Source organism: Bos taurus, chromosome 20 (assembly GCF_002263795.3).
Source record: "Bos taurus isolate L1 Dominette 01449 registration number 42190680 breed Hereford chromosome 20, ARS-UCD2.0, whole genome shotgun sequence".
NCBI lineage: Eukaryota > Metazoa > Chordata > Mammalia > Artiodactyla > Bovidae > Bos > Bos taurus.
This window is the reverse complement of record NC_037347.1, coordinates 24,260,197-24,285,608: the sequence shown is the minus strand read 5'-3', so window position 1 is coordinate 24,285,608 and position 25,412 is coordinate 24,260,197. Positions and strand designations below refer to the sequence as shown.

General features: G+C 42.4%; 1 protein-coding gene across 2 annotated transcripts in view; it reads right to left on the bottom strand.

Moving 5' to 3' along the window:
- Positions 1-14,110: 14,110 nt before the first annotated feature.
- CSPG4B (chondroitin sulfate proteoglycan family member 4B) overlaps positions 14,111-25,412 on the bottom strand; it is a 72,930-nt gene continuing 61,628 nt past the window's right edge. For both annotated transcript variants that reach the window (XM_002696335.7, XM_024981464.2), the window contains exons 9-10: positions 18,999-19,182; positions 14,111-18,360 (exon numbers count right to left, since the gene is read on the bottom strand). In XM_002696335.7, the coding sequence (XP_002696381.3) occupies positions 16,313-18,360; positions 18,999-19,182 (2,232 nt within the window). In that variant the 3' untranslated portion in view covers positions 14,111-16,312. The remainder of the gene's footprint in view (positions 18,361-18,998; positions 19,183-25,412) is intronic.

Sequence of the window (25,412 nt, the reverse complement as noted above, 5' to 3'; positions counted from 1 at the left end):
CCCCAGGCTTGATGGTTCTCTTCAGCAAAGGCCTTTCCCAAAAAGGGCTGACAGCTAAGGGCTGTCTGCAGCCACACTCTCAGCAGCTGGAGGTGCGAGTCCTTCACCTCTGAAGAGGGAGCTGAGCAGTACATCTCAACATCCTTATAAGTACTCATTAGTTACATGACCTTGAGCAAATTAGTCTCTTTATACTTTACAAAGGAGAAAAATGAGATACTATTGGAATATGTAGTCCATTATGCTAGTGCTCGGTCATGTCTGACTGTTTGTGACTCTATGGACCGTAGCCTGCCAGGCTCCTCTGTTCACGGGATTTTCCAGGCAAGAATACTAGAGTGGGTTGCCAATTCCTTCTCCAGGGGACCTTCCTGATCTGGGGATCGAACCCATGTCTCCTGAGTCTCCTGCATTGGCAGGCAGATTCTTTACCACTGAGCCTCCTGGGAAGCACAAACTTCATAGAGTATGATAATTAAACAAGTTAAGACATGTAAGACATTCATGAAGTACTTGCTATGTGCCCAGCACTGTTGCAAATGTTAGTTATCACATGCCTGTCATAAAACTGCACAATAACAAGAATGTTAACATTTGGGGATTAATTGGAACTGTGGAATCTTATGGGAGATGAGAAAAAGGGGAGACGTCCCCACAAAAATCTATCTGTGACCCAGCCCATTGTTGATTCCTCAGAGGCCCAGACTCTCAGCCAAAATGGTTAGCATGAAAGACTTCAGATCAGTTCTCATTCATTCCTAGGCTTACAAACATCAAAGCTCAAGGAAGTAACTTCACCTCAAAGGTCCTTTTTAATGCTTCTGAATGTGAACAACTCTCACCTCACTCAGTACCACAGAGAAAATGTTCTCTCTCTCCTAAGGAAGGCATGTAAGAGCTCTGCCTTTTGAGCTTAGCCCCCAGATTCTCTGGATTCTTCAAGTAATGGAAGAATGTGTCAGATCTCCTGAAGGAATCCCAGCCTCCACTCTTTCAGGGCTGGAGGAGACACTGCTCAGGGAGGAACTGTCCATGTGGGGACCTAGCCGGCAAAGATTCCGCCCTCATCTGCATTTGGTATGGGCCATTTGTTTAGGAATAAAATTCTGACTTGTGGGGAAAAAAAAGCTAAGGCCAGAGAATATGGAGTCTGCAGGAAACAAAAGGCAAAGGGCATGATGGGATGAGTGTTCAACCTTCCTCGTTGAAGTCAGACAGATACCTGGAAAGGTAATGGGAATTTTCCTTCTAAGGCTGGGAGGGTCTCTCCTTATCTTCTATAAACTATTAATATCCCCATGGCAGTGTGAACTAGCCTCCACTTCTCTTTTTTTAAAATGTGGATGGAAATAAAGAAAGGAAGGTTTCTGTGCTGGATTCGCTTTCTTACTGCCTGCCTCTGAGACTGTTAGTCTAAAAAGTTCAACCAGCTTCTCTCATCCATAGCCTACTTTGCCATCAGGGCGGGTCAGACGGAAATTTGTTCTACATGGAAACCTCCAATTATTTTCCCTTCTTTTCACCAATAAAAAAAATTTTTTTTTCCCTACCCCAACCCAACCACTATTTTCCCTTCCCCTCCTCCAAACCATTCTTCCCCCACCCACTCCTGGACTAGCTGCCAGTGTTGGTTCCAACTCCCTACACATTTCAGTAGAAACAGAACAGTTGTTTTCAATTACATTCCAAAGCACAGGCGAAGGTTTCTGCAAGCAGCTTCCTAGTTCTCAATTGACCGTGGCAATAGCAGCCTCAGAGAAGAAAACTCTTTCCAGGAAGAATGCAGACCTCACTTACTCAGAAAGCAATTTGAGGCTTGTTTTTCCATTGCGCACACACACACACACACACACACAATTATTGGGGGCTTTCCGGTGTTCTCATAAGGAAGGGTTTCTCAGCAAAGCACTTCATCTAGAAGCAAGTCCATCAGAGAACAGGATGGAGGGGCCATAAGATAGTTTTCTGGCCTCTGGAGCTGGAGGAAATGCAAGAAAAGCAGGCATGAAGGCCAAGGTCTTTCATGACTGGACTGTAAAATGCAGGCCAAAGTGGGGCCCTCACAGTTTGCAAAGCTAAGCTGCTCCTTCATCTGTAACATGAAACAAACCTTGGAGCAGCCAACCTAGGGTAACAGGAGAAAATGAGAAATCAGAGTGTTTTAAGAGCTTGATGATACAAGTCTGGTACTGGGGTTCTAGGCCTGGTTGGGCTACATGCCATCTGTCTTGTACCTTCCTTGTGTTTCTGTAGAGCCATTTCCCCACCCTCTCCACCCTGCTGTCTGTCCGGGAAGGTTGCTGTCTATGGACTAAATCAAAGGCAACCTGGCCCTCTGGTTTCCCATTGGGTTCAGTGGATGGCAGTCAACTGGCAGGAGGTCAGAAGGGAGGAGGCAGGGATAAGTGTGTGTCCGCACCGCCCCCTCCACCACCCCCCAGGTTTCTCCCTTCCATTCTCTGAGGTTGGCTGCTTCTCACAGCCAGGGAACCTCTCTCTCCAACTCTAGGAACCACTCTTTCCTTTGTCCTTCCGGCCTGAGGGGTTGCGATGGCTACCTGTGGTGGCAGGTCCTGGGCGTACGGAGCCATACTTCTTTTTTCAGAACCCTGTCCACATCTCTGTAGAGTCCGTTGTTAACTGCTTCTCAGTGACCCAGTTTGGGTGTGCCTTCTGGGACCTTGAAGGTTTTATTACTAAATTCATCGTTATGATGTTTTTCAAGGCAGGAACTCTGAATTTCCCAGGGCCCCTCAGTATAGTTTCATAGAGGAGAATGATATATGAAAGCAGTGACTTTTCATTCTTCAACATGAAAACTGAGTCCCAGAGAAGTAAGTCATTTATCTGGTCTACATCCCTTAAGCCATATTCTGAAGGGGATCTTGGCAGCTACTGGGGAGAGGATGGAGAGGCTGAGAAGGTGACATGAAAGCCCCCACCAAGGCTTCCAGAGCAGCTAAATGTTATCTGTTCAAGAAAATTTTAGGTGGATATTCCAAAATATTCGAGAATAAATATTATCATTGAAGAGCACTGTTTGGTAAGCAGAAGAGCCCACATGTAGACTTTGAAATGAATGCAACTCTGGATGTTATTTTAGTTGTTGTTGTTCAGTCACTAAGTCGTGCCTGACTCTTTGCTACACCACGGACTGCAGCACGCCAGGCTTCCCTGTCCTTTACTATCTCCTGGAGTTTGCTCAAAACTCATGTCCATTGAGTTGATGATGCCATCCAACCATCTCTTCCTCTATCACCCCCTCCTTCTTTTGTCTTCAGTCTTTCCCAGCATCAGGGTCTTTTCCATTGAAAAGACCTTCAGCTCTTCACATCATGTGGCCAAAGTACTGGAGCTTCAGCTTCAGCATCAGTCCTTCCAATGAATATTCAGGGTTGAATTCTGTTAGGATTGATTGGTTTGATCTCCTTGCTGTCCAAGAGGCTCTCAAACGTCTTCTTCAGCACTACAATTTGAAAGCATCAATTCTTCAGTGCTCAGCCTTCTTTATGATCCAACTCTCGCATCCATACATGACTATTGGAAAAACCATAACTTTGTCTATACGGACCTTTGTTGGCAAAGTAATGTCTCTGCTTTTTAATATGTTATTTTAGTAGTAGAATGCTTACTCCAATAAGAGCCAAAGAAAGTGCAGTAGGAGTATTTTGCAATGCCAGCTCATCATACTGGCATTTTTTTTTTGCCAAGTAATTCTCAGTTCAGTTCAGTTCAGTCACTCAGTCGTGTCTGACTCTTTGCAAGTAATTCTACCCTACTGCTAGTCACAGCTAACTGAATTCTAGTGGATACCTGACTTAGGAAGAATGACTGTATAAGTTAGACTGAGAAAGCTCCTTTCTCTTGAGAATTTGAGCCAGGTGGCCCTGGATTGTAGTCAGATGACATTATGACCTGATGCAACAGTCATGTAGTCTGGGGATACAGGAGAGGCTCAGGCTATATGGAGGCTCTGGCTAGTTGAAGCCATGAGGAAATGAAAACTAAGACCCTTGTAGCAGGCACCAGTCCACTGCCAAGGAAATAGAGCAGGTTCATAGAGATCATCTCTCTTGTTTCCTCCATGTGGTCTCTTGTCTCAGTTTATATTTCTCTAGACCTTTGATGCTGGTTATTTTTCCTGCCATTGGGTTCTAAACTTTCTCTCTGAATTTTTACTAACAAATGCCCTTTTCTTGTGCTAGAATGAGAATTGGATAGATAGATAAATGTCTATAGGCATATATACATACATACATAGAGGAGAAAGGACAAACCTTTCTTACAGAAGAATTGCAAATAATATATGAACACGAGCCTTCTCTAGCAGATGGAACTCAACTTCCCTATCTCTAAGTGTGAGCTGGACTTAGGGACTCCCTTCTAAAAAAAAGTATGAAAAAGGAAAAATAGTAGCTTCACAGTGGAGAAATCTATCAGCACTTTAACTAGCTGATCAAAGTTAATATACCAGTGGTAAGTCATGTGGATATCAAGTACGCCCTAATATTCAACACTTGAAGGGAAGAGACACTTTACCTCCATGCAGTTCTTCCCCCAAATCCATAATTCCAATCAAATAGCGAGAAAACATCAGATAAATTCAACTTGAGAAACATTTTACAAAACAACTGACAGGTTCTCTTAGAAAACAAGGAAAGACTATTAAGAAATTGTCACAGATGAAAGGAGACCCAGGAGACATGACAACCAAAAGGAAAGTGGTCTCCTGAACTGGATCCTGTAAGAAAAAAGGAACCTTAGTGGGAAAGCTGGTGAAATAAAGTCTGTCATTTGGATAATAGTGTTATACCAATGGTAGTTCCTTAGTTTTGACAGAAGTATCGTAGTTATATAAAGATATTAACCTTAGGAGAAGCTGGGTGAGAGTACCTGAGGACACTCTCTACTATGTCTGGAGCTTTTTGTAAATCTATAATTACTTCCAAAAAAATAGAAAAGAAAAAAGATGACTGAGAAGCTCAGTGGATGTCCAGGAGCACCAGAGAACCAGGCATAGCTACAGAGCCAGGATCTGCTGCCAAGCCCACATAGCAGAACTGGCCAACAGACTGCACGGCCCCCTCAGGGCACAGGCTCTGCAGGCTCTACCACCCACACTATAACACCAGGCCCTTTCCTCGCTCACTGCCGCCTCTAGAAACAGATGTGGCTTCCGCTACCACCATCTGTCACCACAATGAAGTCCAGGCAACCCAACTCCTCCCATTGCTGGGCTACACTTGCACAACCACCACAGGGGGGGACTTCAGCACCTGACATTTTGGCTTCTATCCCTCGGTGGGGTTCTACTTCCTAACATCAGAGGTTTCCCAGACATAGGAAGGAGGTTCCAATGCCCAGTGGCCAGAAAGAAGGACATAGGTCCACTGTGGTGACTGAGTCCATAAAAATGGAGTGGTCAGACAAGGCCCCTGGGAAGAAATAGTATATAGATAGGGCATTATTAGAGTGAAACTGAATTTGAAATAAAACTCAGCAGCTTCTGGCACTCAGCCCTGTGGTCAAGGCGTGATTCTAACAAATAAAAATGCATGCTTCTCAGGCAAACACTGTATTGAACAAGCAGTACACAGAGTGTCAGCAGAAAACAATTTCATTTTTGTCTTTCACTGTCCCCTTCAATCAGCTCTGTGGGGCCATGTCTGCTGATTTTTATGCCAGAGCATGGAAAGTCCTTAAGAATTCTCTGGTCACTCTTGAGTAATACACACAATTCTAGGGTCACTTCAAGTCATAAATCATAATTTCAGATTTGCTTCCAAATGTGTCTAGTCTTACATAATAGTTGAAATTTCAAATTTGCCTTTAAATTGTGGCTTCTCCCCCTCTGATGCTGTGGGTCTGAAGTCAAGGAAGTAAAGGGTCTGTCTGCTCTCTTATCTGTGCTTCCTCTGGCTTTTATGGTTTCAATCCCTGCAGAGCTGAAGTACACTCAGAGTGAATAGGTCAGGGGAGAAGAAAAGTTTCTACTTACCTGGTACTGTCAAATTTATCTACAGATTCAATGAGACATGTATCAAAATCTTTTCTGCCTTCTTTGAAGAAATTAAAAAACTGATTTTAAAGTTCATATGAAAATTAAGGAGCTCAAAATAGGCAAACCAGTCTTGAAAAAGAATAAAGTTTGAGACCTCACTTCCTAATTTCAAAACTTACTATAAAGCTATAGTAATCAAGACAGGGTGGAACTGGCATAATGGTAGATATAAAAATCAATAGAATAGTATTGAAAAGACAGAAATAATCTCTTACAATCAACTCACTTTTGAAAATGGAGTATAGACAATTAAATGGGGAGCTAAAAGTCTCTTCAACACGTGGTGCTAAGTATACATTCAGTGTAGAATGAAGTTGGACCTACACTTCACACCATATATACTATGTATAAAAACGAACTCAAAATGAGTCAAAGATCTAATTTTAAGACCTAAAACTATAAAACTCTTACAAGAAAGCACAAGCATAAATCCTCATGACTTTGAACTAGGAAATGTCTACTTAGATTCTGCACCATAAGTACAAGCAACAGAAGAAATAATAAATTTTTTAGATATCATCAAAATTAAAACATTTTGTTTCATAGGACACCACCAAAAAAGTGAAAAGACAGTCCACAGAAAGGGAGAAAAATTTTGTATATCACATGTCTGATAAGGATTACTACCATAATATATAAATATCTCTTACAACACAAGAATAAAAATAAAATGCCATTAACAAAGGATCTGAGTAGATATTTCTCTAAAGAAGACAGACAAATGGCCAATGAGTAAATGAAAAGATGTTCAGTATCATTAGTCATTAGGGAAATGCAAATCAAAACGACAATGAGATAACCACTTCGCACCCAGTGTGATGGCTAAAATCATAAAGGGAAATAATAAGTATTGGTGAGGATGTAGAAAAATTTGAACTCTCACACATTGCTAGCAGGAATGTAAAATGTAGTAGCCACTTTGGAAAAGTATAGCAGTTTCTCAGAAGATTAAACATCGAATTACCATGTTACCTAGCAATTCTACTTTCATTTCAAGAGAAATGAAAACATATCAACACAAACAGATTCATAAATATTCAAAGCATTATTTTTTACAATAGCCAAAAAAGAGGTGGGAACAACCCAAATGTCCATTAACTGATGCATGGATAAATAGCTCAAATGGTGAAGAATTTGCCTGCAATACAGACCAGGGTTTGATCCCTGGGTGGGGAAGATCCTCTGGAGAAGGGAAACAGCAAACCACTCCAGTATTCTTGCTGGAGAATCCCATGAACAGAGAAGCCTGGCAGGCTACAGTCAGTAGAGTCAGACACGACTGAGCAACTACCACACACACACATTCATACACTGAAACATAGACAGCCATAGAAAGGAACTGATACGTGCTACAACATGATGCACCTTGAAAATATTATGCTAAGTGAAAGATGCCAATCTCAAAGGCTCAAATACTGTATGATTCTATTTAAATGAAATGTCTAGAACAGGCAAATCTATATAGACAGAAAATATATTAGGGCTGGGGGATTTGGGGATAAGTGAAAAGTGATTGCTAATGGGCACAGGGTTTCTTTTTCAAGTGATGAAAATATTCTAAAGTTGATTGTACTAATGGCTGCATAGCTCTGTGAATATACTAGGAACTACTGAATTGTATAATTTGAGTGAATTGTATGGTATGTAAATAATATCTCAATAAAGCTGTAATTTTTAAAAAAGTGCCAGTGTAGTCTGTGCTATGTGAAGACCTGCAATACTGAAATGAAATGCAGAGGAGTTTTTTTCAAATATTAAAAAATGCACTAAATCTTGGTCTTGCTACAAGTTGTGGTGGATAATTTATTGTTTCTGAGATCTAATACAACCAGCAGAGAAACTGTAGTCTAGAGTGAGGGGATTTTCAACTAGAAGGTGGTTTGGGGAAAGCCTAGCTTCTCAGCATGAGGCCAAAACAGCCAAGTCTCCCAACAGCACAAGGCCTCCTGGCTCCCGCTTGCAGGCACACAGCAGTGTCCCAGCAGACCCGGGTCCTTTGGGAAACAGATCCTGGAGGCAAGTAACCCAGAGCATAACTGTGTGCCTAAGGGTTGTGCAAGAGCCAAGACCCTGAGAGTCCATGGTCCTGGGGCACACAATACAAGGACAATGTGAACTATCATCTTAGCCTAGGATTCCTCCAAAGCAAAGGGTCCTCTGTGAGACGGACAGGGCTAATAAACAGGACCAGAAGTATCCATGTCAGTGTAAAACCTTCAGGACATTCTGAGAAGCCTCACAATGCATTTTATAGCTGTTTACCCCTGAGATGAATGCAGGAAGTGCTTTTTTGTCAGCTCCACTTGGCCAATGGCCAAGGGCCATTCTGTGGAGAAGTAACTCTCCCTCCTTCTGGGTTGTGCAAGCCTAAGTTCCCACAGGCATGCTGTGGAGACCGAGGGTAGAAGGTACCAGGCACACCATACACTCATTTTTAGCTGTAAACAAGTTGAGAACAGTGCTTACGAGATGTCTGATGCAACCATCAACTAAGTTCTGTGACGTCTCAGAATCAGCTACAGAACTTTTAAGGTCCAGTGAAACATGAAAATGTGGAGTCTTTATTCAAAAATTATTAGAATTTCCAGATGGTGACAGCAGAGCATTAAGCCAAACCCAGGGTTCTTCTGAGAGTGGACCTTGTGTGACTGCACTGGCTGCCCATGGCCAGGAAGCTGGCCTTGTCTGGACTCTAAAGTAGCAAACTACCCTCACCCCAACTCCCACCCTGGCAATACACACACACACACAGACACACACACACACACACACACACAACCAGGTACTCCTGACATCCCCATAATAAACACCGACATCAAGGAACTGAATTTCCCTGTCCCTGCCTCTCCCTCAGCTCTGACCACACACCCATAAGCAAGGCCTCTGCAAGGGGGTTCCTGACCCTGGTGTATGCTAAGATGTTTCCAGGCCCAGGTCAAATCTGGACAAAGGAGAGAATTTTTCATGAAGCTGTTTATTTTTTTTCCATAAGATTCTTTAATATAAGATTTCTTCCTTACTTGAGAAATGAAATTATGGTGATAGTAAACAGCACTTTTTTTTTTTGGCTATAAAAGGATATTAGTTTTTTTGAGTGTCAGTCCTTTGCAGTTTTGGACTTAAGAAAATTACTGGCTCATGAATACCTGGAAATACTGGGTTGGGAGGAAGAAGAGAAGATAGGTGTTCAAAATCAAGAGGTTGGTTGATGTAAGGATTTGATGCTACTTGGATAGACAGAGAACAGTGCAGGGTATTTTATCAGCAACCCAGCATCCCTTACAAGAGAGGGAAACATCAATACCTCCAAACTCAAGTCTTCCCCTTGTGAGTGTTCTTGATGTGCTTTTCCTTCATCCATTTTTCTTGCCAAGGCTCTGTGTAAGGATGAAGGAAAAAGCCCTGTCTGTCAGTCCCTTGGACTGCAAGGAGATCCACCCAGTCCATCCTAAAGGAAATCAATCCTGAATATTCATTGGAAGGACTGATGCTGAAACTGAAAGTCCAATACTTTGGCCACCTGATGCAAAGAACTGACTCATTTGAAAAGACCCTGATGCTGGGAAAGATTGAAGGTTGAGAGGAGAAGGGGATGACAGAGGATGAGATGGTTGGATGACATCACCGACTCAATGGACATGAGTTTGAGTAAACTCCAGGAGTTAGTGATGGACAGGGAGGCCTGGCGTGCTGCAGTCCATGGAGTCGCAAAGAGTTGGACATGACTGAACCACTGAACTGAACTGAACTGTCAGGTAGAGTATGAGCATTTGGAAGCTCTTAAAAACACCTCATCTATCCTTAGATCACCCACTTGGAATTCCACTGCCAGTACTGCACTGCTTTGAGTAGAATATGAGCCTCTGGTTTACTCAAGTGGCTTAATGTGTTAATTCTTTAAATATGCATTAAAACCCTAGGCAAGAAGATTCAGTAGCACTTAGTATAGTGCCTGATGCATTGAAGATACTGCTCACATATGATGATGAGGATATTAACATCAGGTGATTATATCATTAAATCCTAACAAAACCCAGAGAAATAGGTGCTAATATCATCCCCATTTTTTGGCTGAGGAAACTGAAGTTCAGAGAGACTGAATAAGTTACTCAAAGCCACACTGCTTGGGAGCAGAGGGCCAGGATCCAAAACAAATCCAAAGTCTATTGTTAAACCCCCTTGCTATGTCACTAGTCCTGTGAGAACATGAGTGGGGCACCCTGAGGGGCAGTGATGCAAGGTTGGAGGCTGATGCCAACCACACTGAGAAGTGTGGAGGTTGGTGCCAGCAAGCTCCATAATTCTTGCTGCCCCACTGGGTGTGCAGCACTTACCTAGTTCAGTTCAGTTCAGCTGCTCAGTCATGTCCGAGTCTTTGCAACCCCATGAATTGCCTAAGAGGGCTTCAAATGAAAGCATAAGGTCCTGTCCTCACCTCTTGTTTCTCTTTGCCCTTCTTTTCTGTACCCTTTTTTCTCCTAGCATTCCTTGTGTGATTCTGGCAGAGCCAATACAGGAAACAGACCAAAAATTTCCTTTTAGGACAAAATCTTTTCATCTTCAATATCTAGAAGCAGTATCTAGCATTTAGCATCTCACATACAGTAGGTGCCTAATAAATGTTTGCAGATCACTCTGAGAAGGCAGCCTCTTCCAGGTCCCCATGAAATATCCAGTGGTGTTCTTGAGCAGCCTGGCAAAGTCCCTGTCATCCAACATGCCACACAGTGGGCTCCATGCCCACTTTTATTCCCACAAGTCTCCAAAATGAAAGGTTGTTGCTGAACCACAAAGACACCGGGATTCTTGGCCTCCAGAGAACAATTCAACACAGGGCCAGTGACAAGGCTTGATGGCTCAGAGCTTTTGTGTAATAAAGTTTTATTAAAGTATTAAAGAGATAAAGAAAGCTTCTGACATAGACATCAGAAGAGGGCAGAAAGAGTGTCCTCCGCCCCCGCTAGTTTTTAGCCGGATGTTATATAGCTACTAGCAGTCTGCAAATTAGAGAAAGGAAATGTCTCAAAACTCAGAGAATGGCACCAGGCCCTTCACCCACAACATGCATTTTGAGATAACATTGGCACCAGGTGAGTCATCCTGGCCATAAAACGATTGACATGAATCTTGAAGAAAGGCAGATTTCCAAGCAAATATATAGTTTCATTAACATAGATTAGAACAATGCATGAGTTAAACATACTGGTTTGTCAAGCCAGTTCTGAGTTTTAGGCAGAACTGATTTGAAGACCAAGTCTAGGGTAAATGCATAGTACATTAACATAGCTTAAGACTAACTTTTCCATAAGAAAAATGCCTTGGTTAGCTCCTCAAGGCTTGAGAAAAGTTAAGTTCAGGTGGAGCCAGGTGTCATCATGGCAAACACAGAATTTTAAGAGAAACCTCTTTTTAAATTTGTATAGAGAAGGGGAAAAAATCTAACACTTGTTTGTTTCCTCCTGCTGCGTAAGAGAGAGATTAAAAAAAAAATGTCTGACACTTGCAGCCTATTTCCTCTGCTTGGAGACCCCTGGCCTTCCTGCTTGTTACCCTCTCAAAAGCAAACCTCATTATTAATTACAATGCCTCTGAAAGATGCAGGAGGTATGTAGTGCATGCCCCATTCCCAAATTCAGGGCATGTCATCTGATATGGTCCATTTCCTCCCATTACCTACCATCCACCCTCCAAATGTGTCTACTTCAGCTTCAGAAATCTAAACAAACAGTGTCATCTCCACTTAATTAATGCATGACTCTAAGGAAGTACTCCCAAGTGTTTGAACAGCATCTCTTGATGCTGTTTGAGCACGACTGGCTTCCCTGGTGACTCAGATGGTAACGAATCTGCCTACTATGCAGGAGATGTGGGTTCAATCCCTGGGTCAGGAAGACTCCCTGGAAGAAGAAATGGAACCCATTTCAGTACTTTTGCCTGGAAGATTCCATGGACAGAGGAGCCTGGTGGGCTACAGACAATGGGGTTGCAAAAAGTTGGACGCGGTTGAGTGACTAACACTTTCACTTTTCTGAAAGGTTAGAATCTGCCAAAGCCTCCAGATAAGGAAAAATATTAGACCCTCCACTCCCAGTCCACCTCAGAGAAAATATACCTTCTCTTAAGCAAAATTAGCCACTCTTCTGATACTAACCCTTAGTATCCACTTATTAAATCACCAGTCACTTGTTAAAATGAAAGTGAAAGTTGCTCAGTCGCTTCCAACTCTTTGCAATCCCAAGGACTGTAGCCTGCCAGGCTCCTTTGCCCATGGAATTATCCAGGCCAGAACACTGGAGTGGGTAGCCATTCCTTTCTCCAGGGGATCTCCCAACCCAGGGATCAAACTTAGGTCTCCTGCATTGCAGGCGGATTATTTACCATCTGAGCCACCAGGGAAGCCCAGTCACTTGTTAAGAAGCATTGAATTCATCATGACAGAATTGAGACTATGCAGTTATAGTACTGCATATGCGAGAAACCTTTTCGGACTGATTTAATACTAAACAAGGCTTTGCCAAAATGTTTCATTTCATGTTTTATTTGAGCCAGCACCAAATGATAGGCATTGTTTCCTTTTAATTGAACCCATATGCAAATCGGTAGAATACTCCAGATCCTCTGGAAGAAATCTTTCCAAGCTCTATTTGAATTACTTGATTTATGACTGAGTCTTGACATCTGGATCTCACACGGATGTTCTTATTCTAGCAGGCACACTCACAAACAATATGAATTATCATTTTAAAGCAGTTGTGTGTGTCTTATTCCAAAATGGACACCAAGTTTGTTTGGAGTTGCAGAGTTAACAGGAAAAAGAGGAGGGAAATCAGGCTTTTTTGTTTGGTTTGGCTGGTAGTCCTAGCTCCAGAGACTTTATGGCTGAAGCAAGGAAGAGGCCAACATAGTCATAGAGCCAAGTATGTCCAGCTCTTCCACAAAGAACAGGTATTCTCCTTCCCAGTCAAAGGAGAGCAAAGGCTCACTTACTGTATGCAAAGATACTCCTTGGCCTTTTCTTTCTATGTACAAACTCAAGCACACATTGCCATTCTGCTTCTGCTGAGTGTCTGACTACTTAGAACAGACCTAAGAACAATCCTATGTTGTACAGTGATCAAACCAACCTTGGATTATGACTCTCATTCCTCCTTTTTTCTAAAGGGATCAAGTACAAAAAACACTTGGGAGGTCTATATAAAATTCAGGAATCCAGAAACTGCAGGAGAGAATCACTTTTGGGAGAAGAGCAGAGAAATCTAGTAGAGGATGAAATGATTAGATAGCATCTCTGACTCAGTGGACATGAATATGAACAAACTCTGGGAGACAGTGGAGGAGAGAGGAGCCTGGTGTGCTGCAGTACATGGGGTCACAAAGAGGTGGACATGACTTAGTGTCTGAACAACAACGACAAAGAGAAGCCTAGTTCAGCAGCAGTTGTCCATGGCCAGGGATGGTGGCAAAAGCTGTCTGTGGCATACATCTAAGGATCTAAGACAGGGTAGTTGTCTCTAGGCCTACATATGCTATGGTGGTGGTGGTTTAGTTGCTAAGTTGTGTCCAACTCTTGAGACCCCATGGACCATAGCCAGCCAGGCTCCTCTGTCCATGGGATTCTCCAGGCAAGAATATGGGAGTGGGTTGCCATTTCCTTCTCCAGGGAATCTTCCCAACCCAGGAATCGAACCCAGGTCTCCTGCATTGCAGGCAGATTCTTCACCAACTGAGCTACAAGGGAAGCCCCTACATATGCTATACTTCCATTTATTCTGTAGTTTGTGAAATCTGCTTCCACAAGAACAGTTAAAATTGGGTTGGGAGAGAAAAGCAACCTAGAAGAGCAGAAAAGGGAGAAGGTAAGGAAAAAGCCTTTTCTATACGGAACATTTTAGGGGCATCAGACTTTTGGGGACACTCTGACCTCATCTTTACCTTTGTAAATATCCTCCCCCCTCCCCCCTTTTCTCTCTTTTTCTCCTGATGTGTTCCACCTGTTATTACAAGGAAGCTTTTTTCCTTAGACAAAAGATTATAAAGAAATGAGTCTGGTCAAGTTTTGTTTGGTTTTTAATATTCTCTTTAAAAATGTTCATGTTTGCCTTTAGCCTATCACAATTTCAAACACACTATGGAATTTTTACCCTTCCATTCCATTTTTAGAATACAGTTTTTGCCTAGACTTGGTAATGGATCTATTAATCCTTCACTGGATATAAAGGAAAACTCCACATTTATGACTTTAACCAGGGTTCTCAACTTGGCATTACTGACTTTTGAGGCCAGAAAATTCTTGTACAACGTTGGATATTTAGCAGCATCCTTGGCCTATGCTCGCTAGATGCCATCAGTACCAGCTGTAAAATCCAAAAATGTTTCCTGATATTGCCAAATGTCTCTTAGGAAGAAATTCCTCCCCCCACCCTAGAAACACTGGCTTTAAGAAAATCATTAAAATATGAAAAGGAGATATTAGATACCAATTTGAAAACTCAAAATCTTCATTTCCCAAGTATTTCAATATTTCAATACTTGAAAACTTTTTTAGTAGATTTTATTCATTGCCTGTCTTATGGCCATTTCCCAGCCCTCTGTAATTACATGGTGGGCTGATTCATTGATCTTTTCTTAAAATTTTTTCGGCCCTGCTGAATGGCTTGTGGAATCTCAGTTACCCCAACCAGGGACTGAACTAGGGCCATTGCAGTGAACGCACTGAATCCTTACCACTAGACTACCAGAGAACTCCTGGATTCACTGATCTCTGAGCTGGCAGAATCCTGTCCCAGCTCCGGAAGAGACACCAATCATGCAAATCCCCTTTCCCTTTGCCAGTGGTTGGTCAAGGGATGGGAAACATGTAGCTCAGTTCTAGACAATAAGAGATAAAAGTGGGGGAAATGCTTGGGAAGGCCTCAAGATTTTAAAAAATATCAATAAATAACAATAAATAAGATCCTCTCTAGAAAAAGTCTTTCGGCCATCTCTCCTTTTCACCCACTAGGATTTTTGCCTTTGAGTGGGGCTATATTACTTGGAGCTTCAGCAGCTATCTCACAGCCACAAGGAACTAAATAAAAGGCTGAAATGCCAATAGCTTGAGGAAGGTAAAGTAGAAAGAACAAAAGAGCTTCAGTCCTCGATGTTGTCTTTGAACTGCTGAACTGGCCTTGGAATATCCACCTTAGGCTGCCTGTTAGTTGAAATAATTCAAAATTTTTATTGCTTAGCTAAACCAACAATCGGCACACTACAGTCTGTGGGTCACATCCAGGAACTAAGAATTGTTCTTACAGTTTTAAAAGGTTGTTAAAAAATAAAAATAAACACCCATATGTGATCCACAAAACCAAAATATTTTTACAATATGGCCCTGCACAGAACAAGTTCGCCAGTCCCCAACCTAAATCCCACTCATAGCAGATGTCTGATGATTTGCTACCCAAAGCATTTCTAACTAATAGAAGTATTGATGTATCCATTTTATAGCTGTGGAAACTGAAGCTGGGTTGGCCAATTGTAGGCTCAACTAGGCAAGTCAAATACAAATTTGCCATTATTTCAATTCATTGTAAAGTTAAGCCAAATTGAGGCATCACAAAAGCATTAAACCTATTCCTTAGGGCTTCAAATAATGTTTGTACAACAGGTTTGATGTTACAAATCAGAATAGACAAGGCCTCTTGATTAAACATAATGTGTTCAATGAATACCTTCAAAAGGGGCCAGACTGTCCCACTATCTAGAGCACCAAGGCATTTCCTGCATTAGGAAATCAAAGCTGGAGACTCCAAGGAGGAAAAGTCATTACAGAAAAACACCAGAAACAAACTCACAGATACGATCAATTCCCTCTTCTACTTGCTGACACAGTTCCTTCACTTCCTCACTGACTCACTCAGAGAGTGAATCTTCAAGGAAAAACATTCAAAGCCTTCCTCCACTAACTATAGCTCCTGTGTTAATCTGCAGTCAGGTCAGCACGTTCTGTCATGTAAACAGTGACAAAATCTTAAGCACACTCAGAGCACTGGGTCTAGAAGAAGGCACACAAAACTTGTGGACACCCCCTAAGGTGAGTGTTGCACAAAAGTTACAGTGAGCACCTGCCAGCATCTAACCATGGAGCTGAAACTGAGCACCAAGGGGTGCAGAGCCAGGCTTTTCTCGGTTGATCCAACCAGCATTTCTCTGCCTTGGTATCCCAGGACCTGGCACACAGCAGGCGGTCAGTGAGGAACGAGCGCCCTGAGTCTACACCCAGTACTGCTTGTGCTTTAGTGCTGGGTTGGTTTGTCTGCAGAGCTTGACCATGTCAGGATCCAAATTCATCCATGTCTCCCATGGAGCACATCTTTCTGCTGGCTCGGAAGCTGGAGACTTCTCCATGCGTTCACATGGTGGGGCCCTGAAAAGACTGACTGGAGCACTGCCAGAGCTTCTTGGGAGAGGCGTCACTGTGACGGTGGGAACCGTTGGGCTCCTCTCTGGCCTAGGACCTGCGGTTGTGGGTTCTAGGTTGATCTGGGGCTTAATAAGAGGTGTTGCCTTCTCTGCCTTCCGGCCCAGCAGCCAGACACATGAGGCCACCACGGTTACTATTAGCAGGAAGAGCACCACTGACAGTGGCATGATGACCATCAGAGGGTGACTGCTCTCCCTGGTCTGGGTGGGGGCCCCAGGGCTGGCTCTGGTGGCATCTGGTGACCAAGTGACTCTGGTGGGAGAAGCCATGACATCCAGAGTGGGCTCTTCACCACTGTGTCGTCCCCAGGGAGCTGCTTCCGGCCATCTGGTCTGGGTCAGCTTCCCCAGAGTTCCTGTCTGTGTTGTGGGTTCTGAGGAAACCACAGGCTTTTCCTGAGAGACACCGATAGTCACAAGGTTATCAGTGACTAAGAAGGAAACATTGGGGGTAAAAGTCTGCGAAAAAAAGGGGTCAGGTGGCACTATGGTGAAGGGGAGACACCCTGTTGCTGGTTGGACGTGGTCTGCCCTGAGCAGAAACGTGAAAGAGTCACTGAGGCTGTTGGGGCCCGTTAGATTGGCATGCGGCTCAAGAATCAGCAGTCCTTGGTCAATATCCCTCTGAGTGAACAGAGTAGCATCTTCCAAGGCAGTGTCCCAGCCTGCTCTTCGTACAAGTCTGCTGTGGACAGGGGGTTCTGTCACTTCAAATGTGGGATCACTGTTAGTCCTGTTAGCAAGCTCAGTAGCATCAAGGTCCTTTCTTGACAGCTGATGGGCCACTCTGTTGGCAACTGTCAGGCCTGACGACACCCGCAGTAATGGCTGCACTCTGATGCCCAGTGTTTGTCCTGTCAGGTTGCTTTCTGAGGTAAACAGTGAGAACTGTAGCTGGTCCTCTGAGGCAGTGAGGTTTGTCATGTGGTAAGAGAGCTTTCCTAAATTCAGATCTTCCTGTCCAAAACTGACGACCTCCTGGTCTTCAATGAGCAGATGACCATGCTGGAGGGGCCGCATAACCTTGTAAGTGACGTGGGGGCTCCTCCCATTGGTCACTGCTGACAGGTGAGCGCCAGTGATGGTGACACTTGTCTGGCCTTGTGAAAGAAGAAGGTCAGTGAGGTTCACAAGGGTGATGGAGACGGGGATGACATCCAGGTGGAAGAGCTTATAGAGTGGGCGGTGTTGGCCATCGCTGACACTGAAGTAAAACGCCCCAGAGGATGGGCTTCCATCGTGTATGAACCACACCTGAGAGTTATCAATGTCGGCTTGTGTGAAGTGGTGAACGGGTATATGCGGATGGTGCGCCATTGCCAAAAAGCCATTATTAGGATCACGGATGACCACATACCTGATCTCTTCTGGAGGACTATCTAGATCTTCCACTTTTAGGTTTTCAGGTCCTAAAACGAACCTATTGCCCTGCAGAACTTGCAGTCGAAGCCCTTTTGTCTTTAATTCCGGTGCTTGGTCATTTATAGGAGTGATGGTGATGTTAAACATCTCTTCATGAAAGTCGGCCTCTGGCTTCATGGTGGACTTGCTCTTTTCATTGGGCCAAACAGCAAAGGTAAAGTTATCAGCCAGTGATTCAGAGTCATCGTGAAGGTATGTGACTCCAAATGTATTAATTATATATTGAGAGAAATTGGGTTTTCTCTTGGTAATATTTCTCTCTCCAACCATAAGAGTTCCATGGTGAGGAAGAGATGTAACTTGGAACCAAATTTCGTATAAAGAACGCTGAGATTTGGGCAATTTAAGTAAGAGATTGGACGCATCTAACTTAGATTGGTCAATGAGAACTTTGTCTCCCTCCTTGACAACAGCTCCTGTTAAAAACACATGTAAAGAACAAAGTGGCATTTCATTAGAACTTTCAAATGATCTCACATTTGCCTGTCCCAGTGGATGATCCAAAACACCTTAGTATCTGAATTAGCATTGCTACCCAAGGCATACTAAAAAAATTAATTTTAAATACACACGCCCACACTATGAAGTCAGTATTTCAAGTAAGAGAGTTTTAAACCTTGAGATTCGTTTATAACAAGTCCATCTCCTAACTTTCCCACTACTGGACTTTCTCTTACCATAGAAACAGGTATAGCTTTCAGTATCTCTTTCTTTTCAAGAATTTACCCTTTTTGTTATGTTCATTTTCCATCAACAGTTTTCAGTCGTGGGCATGGTGAAGTCCCCATTTGGAAGTACAAATAGGAATTCTTGAAAGCTAATTTTCCATTCTTTCCCCACTGAAACTATTAAGGCTCAGGAGAGGAAAAAGCAGAGGCCCAGAGAAAAAGCATACATAAAGAAATAACACATTTCATATACATAAAAGTTTTATTTCAAAGATTGATATCATGGCATTGATGATTAAAAAGGGAAAGATTTATTCCCCAAATGTCCCTGTTCTAATAAGTGGAGATAAGGTATTGACTTTATCAGTAGGATAAGGTGGAATTACCTGTATTTGCAAGCAGACGACTCTGCCGACCAGGTTCGTTAATTTCATACGAAATAGTTATATGAAACTCCTCAGGGCCTAGAGCTGCTGGCGGGGAGGACACTGTGAACGTGAAAGAGTCTTCCGCGGTCCAGCCCATGTTTTCCCAGTCCATATGCTGGTATAATATCAGCTGTTCACTCACCTGGCCAGATATTAAGAAAAATCAGCCCCTGATTTCAGGGATCATATGAGAATAAACATATATCCCAATTGGAAGAGATATATGTTTTTTCAGGGTTTATTCATCCTCAGAGTATTACACATTTCCATGCAAATTTAGGAACGTTAAAAGTGTGGTAACGTATTTGTCAAACCTAGGTGATTCTATTACCAAAAGAGAAAGAAAAGCACATTGATTTTGAGATGACTGATGCCTGCGGTATCTATATTATAGCAAGTTTATAATGAACCTTTACTTCCATGTCAGCATCATAACTACCAACTCCCAACCAATCTTGCTTCATATGTATTCCTACTTTTCTGCCCAACAGATTATTTTGAAGCAAAACATAGACAGCAAGTAATTTCATCTGTAAATGCTCTAGTAAGTATTAGTAAAAGATTTTTTTTTTCAAATATTCAGTTACCACCCATATGGCATCATTTAATATGGTCCCCTGGTACCTATAGTTCTTATGTATTTGCAGTTATATCTAGAGCTTTAATAAGAATCAGGTTCAATTTTGCAGTAAGAATGTTTTACATGTATATTTCCTCTTGCATTGCATCACAAGGCAAAATAATGTCGGGCTTCTTCTCTTTTGGATATGTTAAGATTGATAGGTGGCTTCAAGTGTTGCCAGACTGATCCAACTATCTTTAAGCTCCCCATAAGTCTATCAACTAACAGTTTTACGTGCTCATTGATGCACCTGCCTAAACTCATTATTTTCATGGGTTTCCCCAGTGGCTCAGACTGTAAAGAATCCACCCGCAATGCAGGAGACTCAGGTTCGATCCCTAGGTCAGGAAGAACCTCAGGCGAAGGGAATGGCTACCCACTCCAGTATTCTTGTATGGGGAATCCCATGGACAGAGGAGCCTGGCAGGCTACACAATCCATGGGGTCAAAAAGAGTCAGACACAACTGAGAAACTAAGCACATTATTTTCACAGTGACAAAACACTGATATTATTCATCATTCCTTCTTCATTCTTATTTGGAATTCTTCTATAAAAAACTTTCTCTTATCAGCTAGTTGGCTGCACTGATATACAGTACAGGCAAGACAAACAGGATAAGTGTTTTATTCTTTTCCTTGTAATATCATTTTCAGAAGAATGAGTCCCTTGGCTCCACTCTCCAAACACTGACCACTGGTTTTGTTTTATTTGCTTGAGAATCATCATTAATTCATGAATTTTAATATATGGTGTATATCATTCTCTTGCAAGTATAACTCCTACTGATTTTTAAGTTTTCCCATCTTGCTTGAGATAGTTTTCAAGATTTAACTGAAGTCCTTAATGTCTGTGACCTATCACTGTCCTTTTTTTGAAAAGCTTTTTATTTTATATTGGAGTATAGCCAATTATCAATGTTGTGATAGTTTCCGGTGGACAGCAAACTCAATCATACATATACACGTATCCATTCTCTTCCAAACTCCCCTCCCATCCAGGCTGTCACATAACACTATCAAGGTCCTTTTTATATCAATTGATGGAGATGGTCCCAACCCAGTATCTTGTTGATACAACTGCATAAACTCATTATTTTCATGGGTTTACCATGAAAATACCATGCGAGCAGCCCTTCCTCCAACAACAGTGACTATAACCAAGAAGGGAAGGCTAGAGATAAAATATTCAACCCTGAATTCCTAGAGGTCACATCTTTTTCTGACCTGCTATCTATTACAATATCTGAACTTACAGGTAGGTTCTGCCAAAGTACTTGACTGTCCATGTCAAAAGTTCTGAGGATAAACTATCATATAATTTACAGAGAAATTTTCAACAGTCAGTATTTGGAAATATGGTCTTCCATATCCGTGGGTTCCACACCCAAAGATTCAACCAACCATGGATCAAAAACATTTGGAAAAAAAATTCCATAGAGTTCCAAAAGTCAAAATTGTTATGTGTTACATACTGGCCATGATTTATAAGGCATTTATATTGTATTAAGTATTGTAAGTAATCTAGAAATGATTTAAAGTATATAGAAGAATATGTGCAGGTTATATGCAAATACAATTCCATTTTATATATGGGACTTGAGCATTCTTAGATTTTAGTATCTGCAGTGGTGGGGGATCGGAGAAGGCAATGGCACCCCACTCCAGTACTCTTGCCTGGAAAATCCCATGGGTGGAGGAGCCTGGGAGGCTGCAGTCCATGGGGTCACTAAGAGTTGCATACAACTGAGCAACTTCACTTTGACTTTTCACTTTCCTGCATTGGAGAAGGAAATGGCAACCCACTCCAGTTCTTGCCTGGAGAATCCCAGGGATGGGGGAGCCTGGTAGGCTGCCATTTATGGGGTCGCACAGAGTCGGATACGACTGAAGTGACTTAGCAGCAGTGGTGGGGGATATAGGGAGGGATGGTCCTGGAACTAAAATCCTACAGATGTGTAAGAATGACTGTAATGTATTAATTAACAGAGGTGTGGTAATGCATTGCTTTGACTCTCTGCTCATGACAGTGGGTGTATCTAGAACCAGAAAGGCTTTTGGCTAGTGAATTTCATGGAATAAAAGATCTGTGTTCCCAGAGTGGCCAAAACTGCTGATGAGGATTTTTTTGTTTCTCGTCCTATTCAAGGATAAAGCAAGTAAGTGCTGTCACTTGGGGATAAGTAGGGAGAAGAAAATATCATCTCTCAACATTTCCTAATTAAAAAAACAAGGTGACTCATGAGAAATTGGACTTTCTCCAAAGATAGTAATTTCTGCTACTAACTAGTAACTGAATACCCTATTAGTTCCTGGGGAATAAGTCAGTTTTATTTAGTAGATCTACCATTTCTATTCCTAGTTTAAGATTTATGACAAAAGGTTAGTTATCAATATATTCCTCCTCCTAGAAGTAGGTGACTGTGCCATGGATTTTAGACCAGAGGATGGTTTCTGAAATGTTTCCATTCTGCTTGAGAAGTATAATATTATAAGGCAAACAAGATCCAGTTTCTTAATATGAAAATTAACAGACTATTAACCAGGAGGAAGGTTTTTGTGGATGTGGGTCATTCATGGCCACTGTTTCTTTGGTATGAGTGAAAGTCAGCTCCCCTAAAAAACATATAACAAATTGTTAGAATAATCTAAGATCTTTTGATGTCTATTGTAAGGAAAATGATTTTCCCAATGAAAGAATGGTTTTCATAAATGGGAAGAATAGACATGAAGGTCAGAAATCTTCTGAAAGAAGTAACTGGCAAAGAGTCTTAAACATAGTTCCGTATTTCAGGTGCCTAATGTAGGAGAGGTCTGTTCTGAGTTCTGTTTTTGAAAGGCATTTTAAGAGTAAGAAATTGTAGATAACAAAGTGACATTTTACACTGGAGAGAGAGAGAGAATGGAATTAGATTCATCTTGAGTGTGTGAGCTTCCAAGACCCGAGAACAGGTAACTGAAAGGGCTGAGCTAGAAGTCAAAGGAAGTGAGGGCACCTGTGGAATGTCAACTTGCCAGTCATGCCTTGAAAGAGGATAAGAGGGTTGAGGTGATGTTTAGAAAACAACTTTGGCTTCACCAGCTTTAAAAGTCAGGTTCTAAGGGGTGTGTGTGTGTGAGTTGGTGTATTTGTGAGAGTGCCTGTGTGTGTGTGCATGCTGAGAGAGGGCCAGGAAAGGAAGAATAAGATCAAGACCTTATGAGAAAAAGTGCAGGGTCAACCTGAGGAGAGAAGGTTCTCAGAGAAGATTAGGAATTACTTGTTATCTCAAATAGAAAGCAGCCTTAGGAACAACTTCCAACAGCTCTGCATATTTCCACTGTGTTAAATATAGACAGATAAGCCACTTAGCAAAGTACCTGGGCTCTGGGATTAAGGGGAGGGGAAAGGGGTGTTTTTGGTTCCTATGGATTTAGATTAGCCCAGATATTTTCTCTTTTACAATCTTTCTGGTATGTCATTAGAAACTGAATGGTGTATAATTTCAATATAGAAAGAAAAATAGAAAATCAGAAAAGTCAGGGTTTCCCTGGTGGCTCAGTAGTAAAGAATCCGCCTGCCAATGCAGGAGACACAGGTTCCATCCCTGATCCCGGAACATTCCACATGCTACGGAACAACTAAGCCCGTGCGCCACAACTACTGAGCCTGTGCTCTAGAGCCCTTGAGCCCAACTATGAAGCCCAAGCGTCCCAGCTACTGAAGCCTGCGCACCTTAGAGCCCATGCGCTGCAGCAAGGGAAGCCACCGCAGTGAGAAGTCCGTGCTCCACAACTGGAGAGTAGCCCCGCCTGCCGCAACTAGAGAAAGCCCACACAGCAATGAAGCCCCAACACAGCCAAAAATAAATTACAGGCACCATTGTTTTAAAAGAGAAAAGAAAACTCACCATCTGGCAACCAACTAGTAATAAACGCTTCAGGTAAGAATCCTAAAATGACTGCTGAAACTAGTGAGCTAAATTATGATGAGAAACAGGATATTTAGATGGTTCCAAAGCATCTCCTCATAGACACTTACTAATTTTCCCTTCACAGTTGAGAAACCTGAAAAACAGCACCTGACCAAGTGATGAAAGAAAATATCGTCAGGGACAGGGCAAAGCGGGCGCCGGGCAGGACACTCTGGGAAGAACCCGGCTTCTCTTGTGGTGCTCTTGCCCCAGACAAGAGGAAACATCAGATAAAACCAAACTGAGGGACTTCCTACAAATAACTGGCCTGTTGGCCACAGAAAACAGCAAGGTCACAAAAGTCAGCATGACTGTGGAATGGATCCAGATTAAAGGCGACTAAAGGCTCCTGACACCTATTTGCTATGTTTTGTGCTGTGGGTTTTCCCCTCTGCCATAGAGCACATTCACTGAAACAACTTGTCAAATCTGAGTAAGGTCTATAGATTATAAAACAGCATTACTGTTCATTTCATGTTGTTGAAAATTAAACTGTGGTTATATAAGAGAATGGCCTCTTGTTTTTAGGAACTATACAGAGCTAAAAATAAATGTACTAAATATAGAGGTAAATAAATACAAATATGTTACTAAATATAGTGGTAAGGGGGGCATCATGTCTGTAACTGGTTCTCAAAACTCTCAAAATATCAAAAGTGTGTGTGTGTGTGTGTGTGTGTGTGTGTGTGTGTGTGTGTGTATAGGGAGAATGATAAAGGCAGTTAAAAGGCAGTTAAATGCTAACATTTGGTGAATGTGGATGAACAGTATAAGAGAATTCTGTATTCTATTGTGATTTTTTTCTGAGTCTGAAATTATTTCAAAATAAAAAGCTAATATAACAATTTAAAAAAGTAAATCCTGGGGTGTTTTACTATATCAGCTTCAAGAAGGGATCAACAGTGCCTTTTCTCTGATGACTCCGTTTATGTAGAATGGGGCATGTGCCTTGGCACTCTGAAATCAACAAGAGGTTGTAGACTATCCCAGCATGCACCCCACCTCCAAACTGGTCCATTTCTCTAGGACTTTACTGAGGTTGTATTCCTCTCCGAATGGGTGGATATGTGGCTCCAAATCCTAGACCTTCTCAGAGTAGTGCTTTTACTAGAAGGGACACTAGGATAATACCCTTTGGATCTCTGAAATCTAAACATTCTGGATCTCATAGCCTTGATTCCTACAGAACCACAAAGAAAAACATTTATCAGAGACCAAAGAGACAGATTTGGCTGTAAGAAGGCTAGGGATTCTATTGGTTTTTGTGTGATGAGTTAAAGTTTGCAGCTGAGAGGCTCCTGAGATGCTCAAAGAAGTTGGAATTTCAGTAACTCCTCTCCCTCCCCGCAGTGACAGGGCTAGCTGGGAGCAGAGCGGGGGCCAGAACCCAGATGTCCAGGCTTATAGATAAGAGCTCTTTCTTTAGAGCCATATTACTGGCAACTTTTTGCCCCCAACTACTTGAACCATCAACTCTCTTCCTCCAAGAAGGAAAAGGATGTTCACTAATATAAAAATGGAACCACAGGAATGTAGTAAAATATGAACCCTGGATTGATCAGCCGCTGTGAGGTGCTTAGTTACTCAGTTGTGTCTGACTCTGCAACCCCATGGAGTATAGCCCACCAGGCTCCTCTGTCCATGGGATTTCCCAGGTAAGAATATTGGAGTGGGTTGCCATTCCCTTCTCCAGGGGATCTTCCTGACCCAGGAATCTCCTGTGTCTCCTGCATTGGCAGGAAGATTCTTTACACTGAGCCACCGGGGAAGCCAGATTGATCAGACCCAAAGTCAAATAT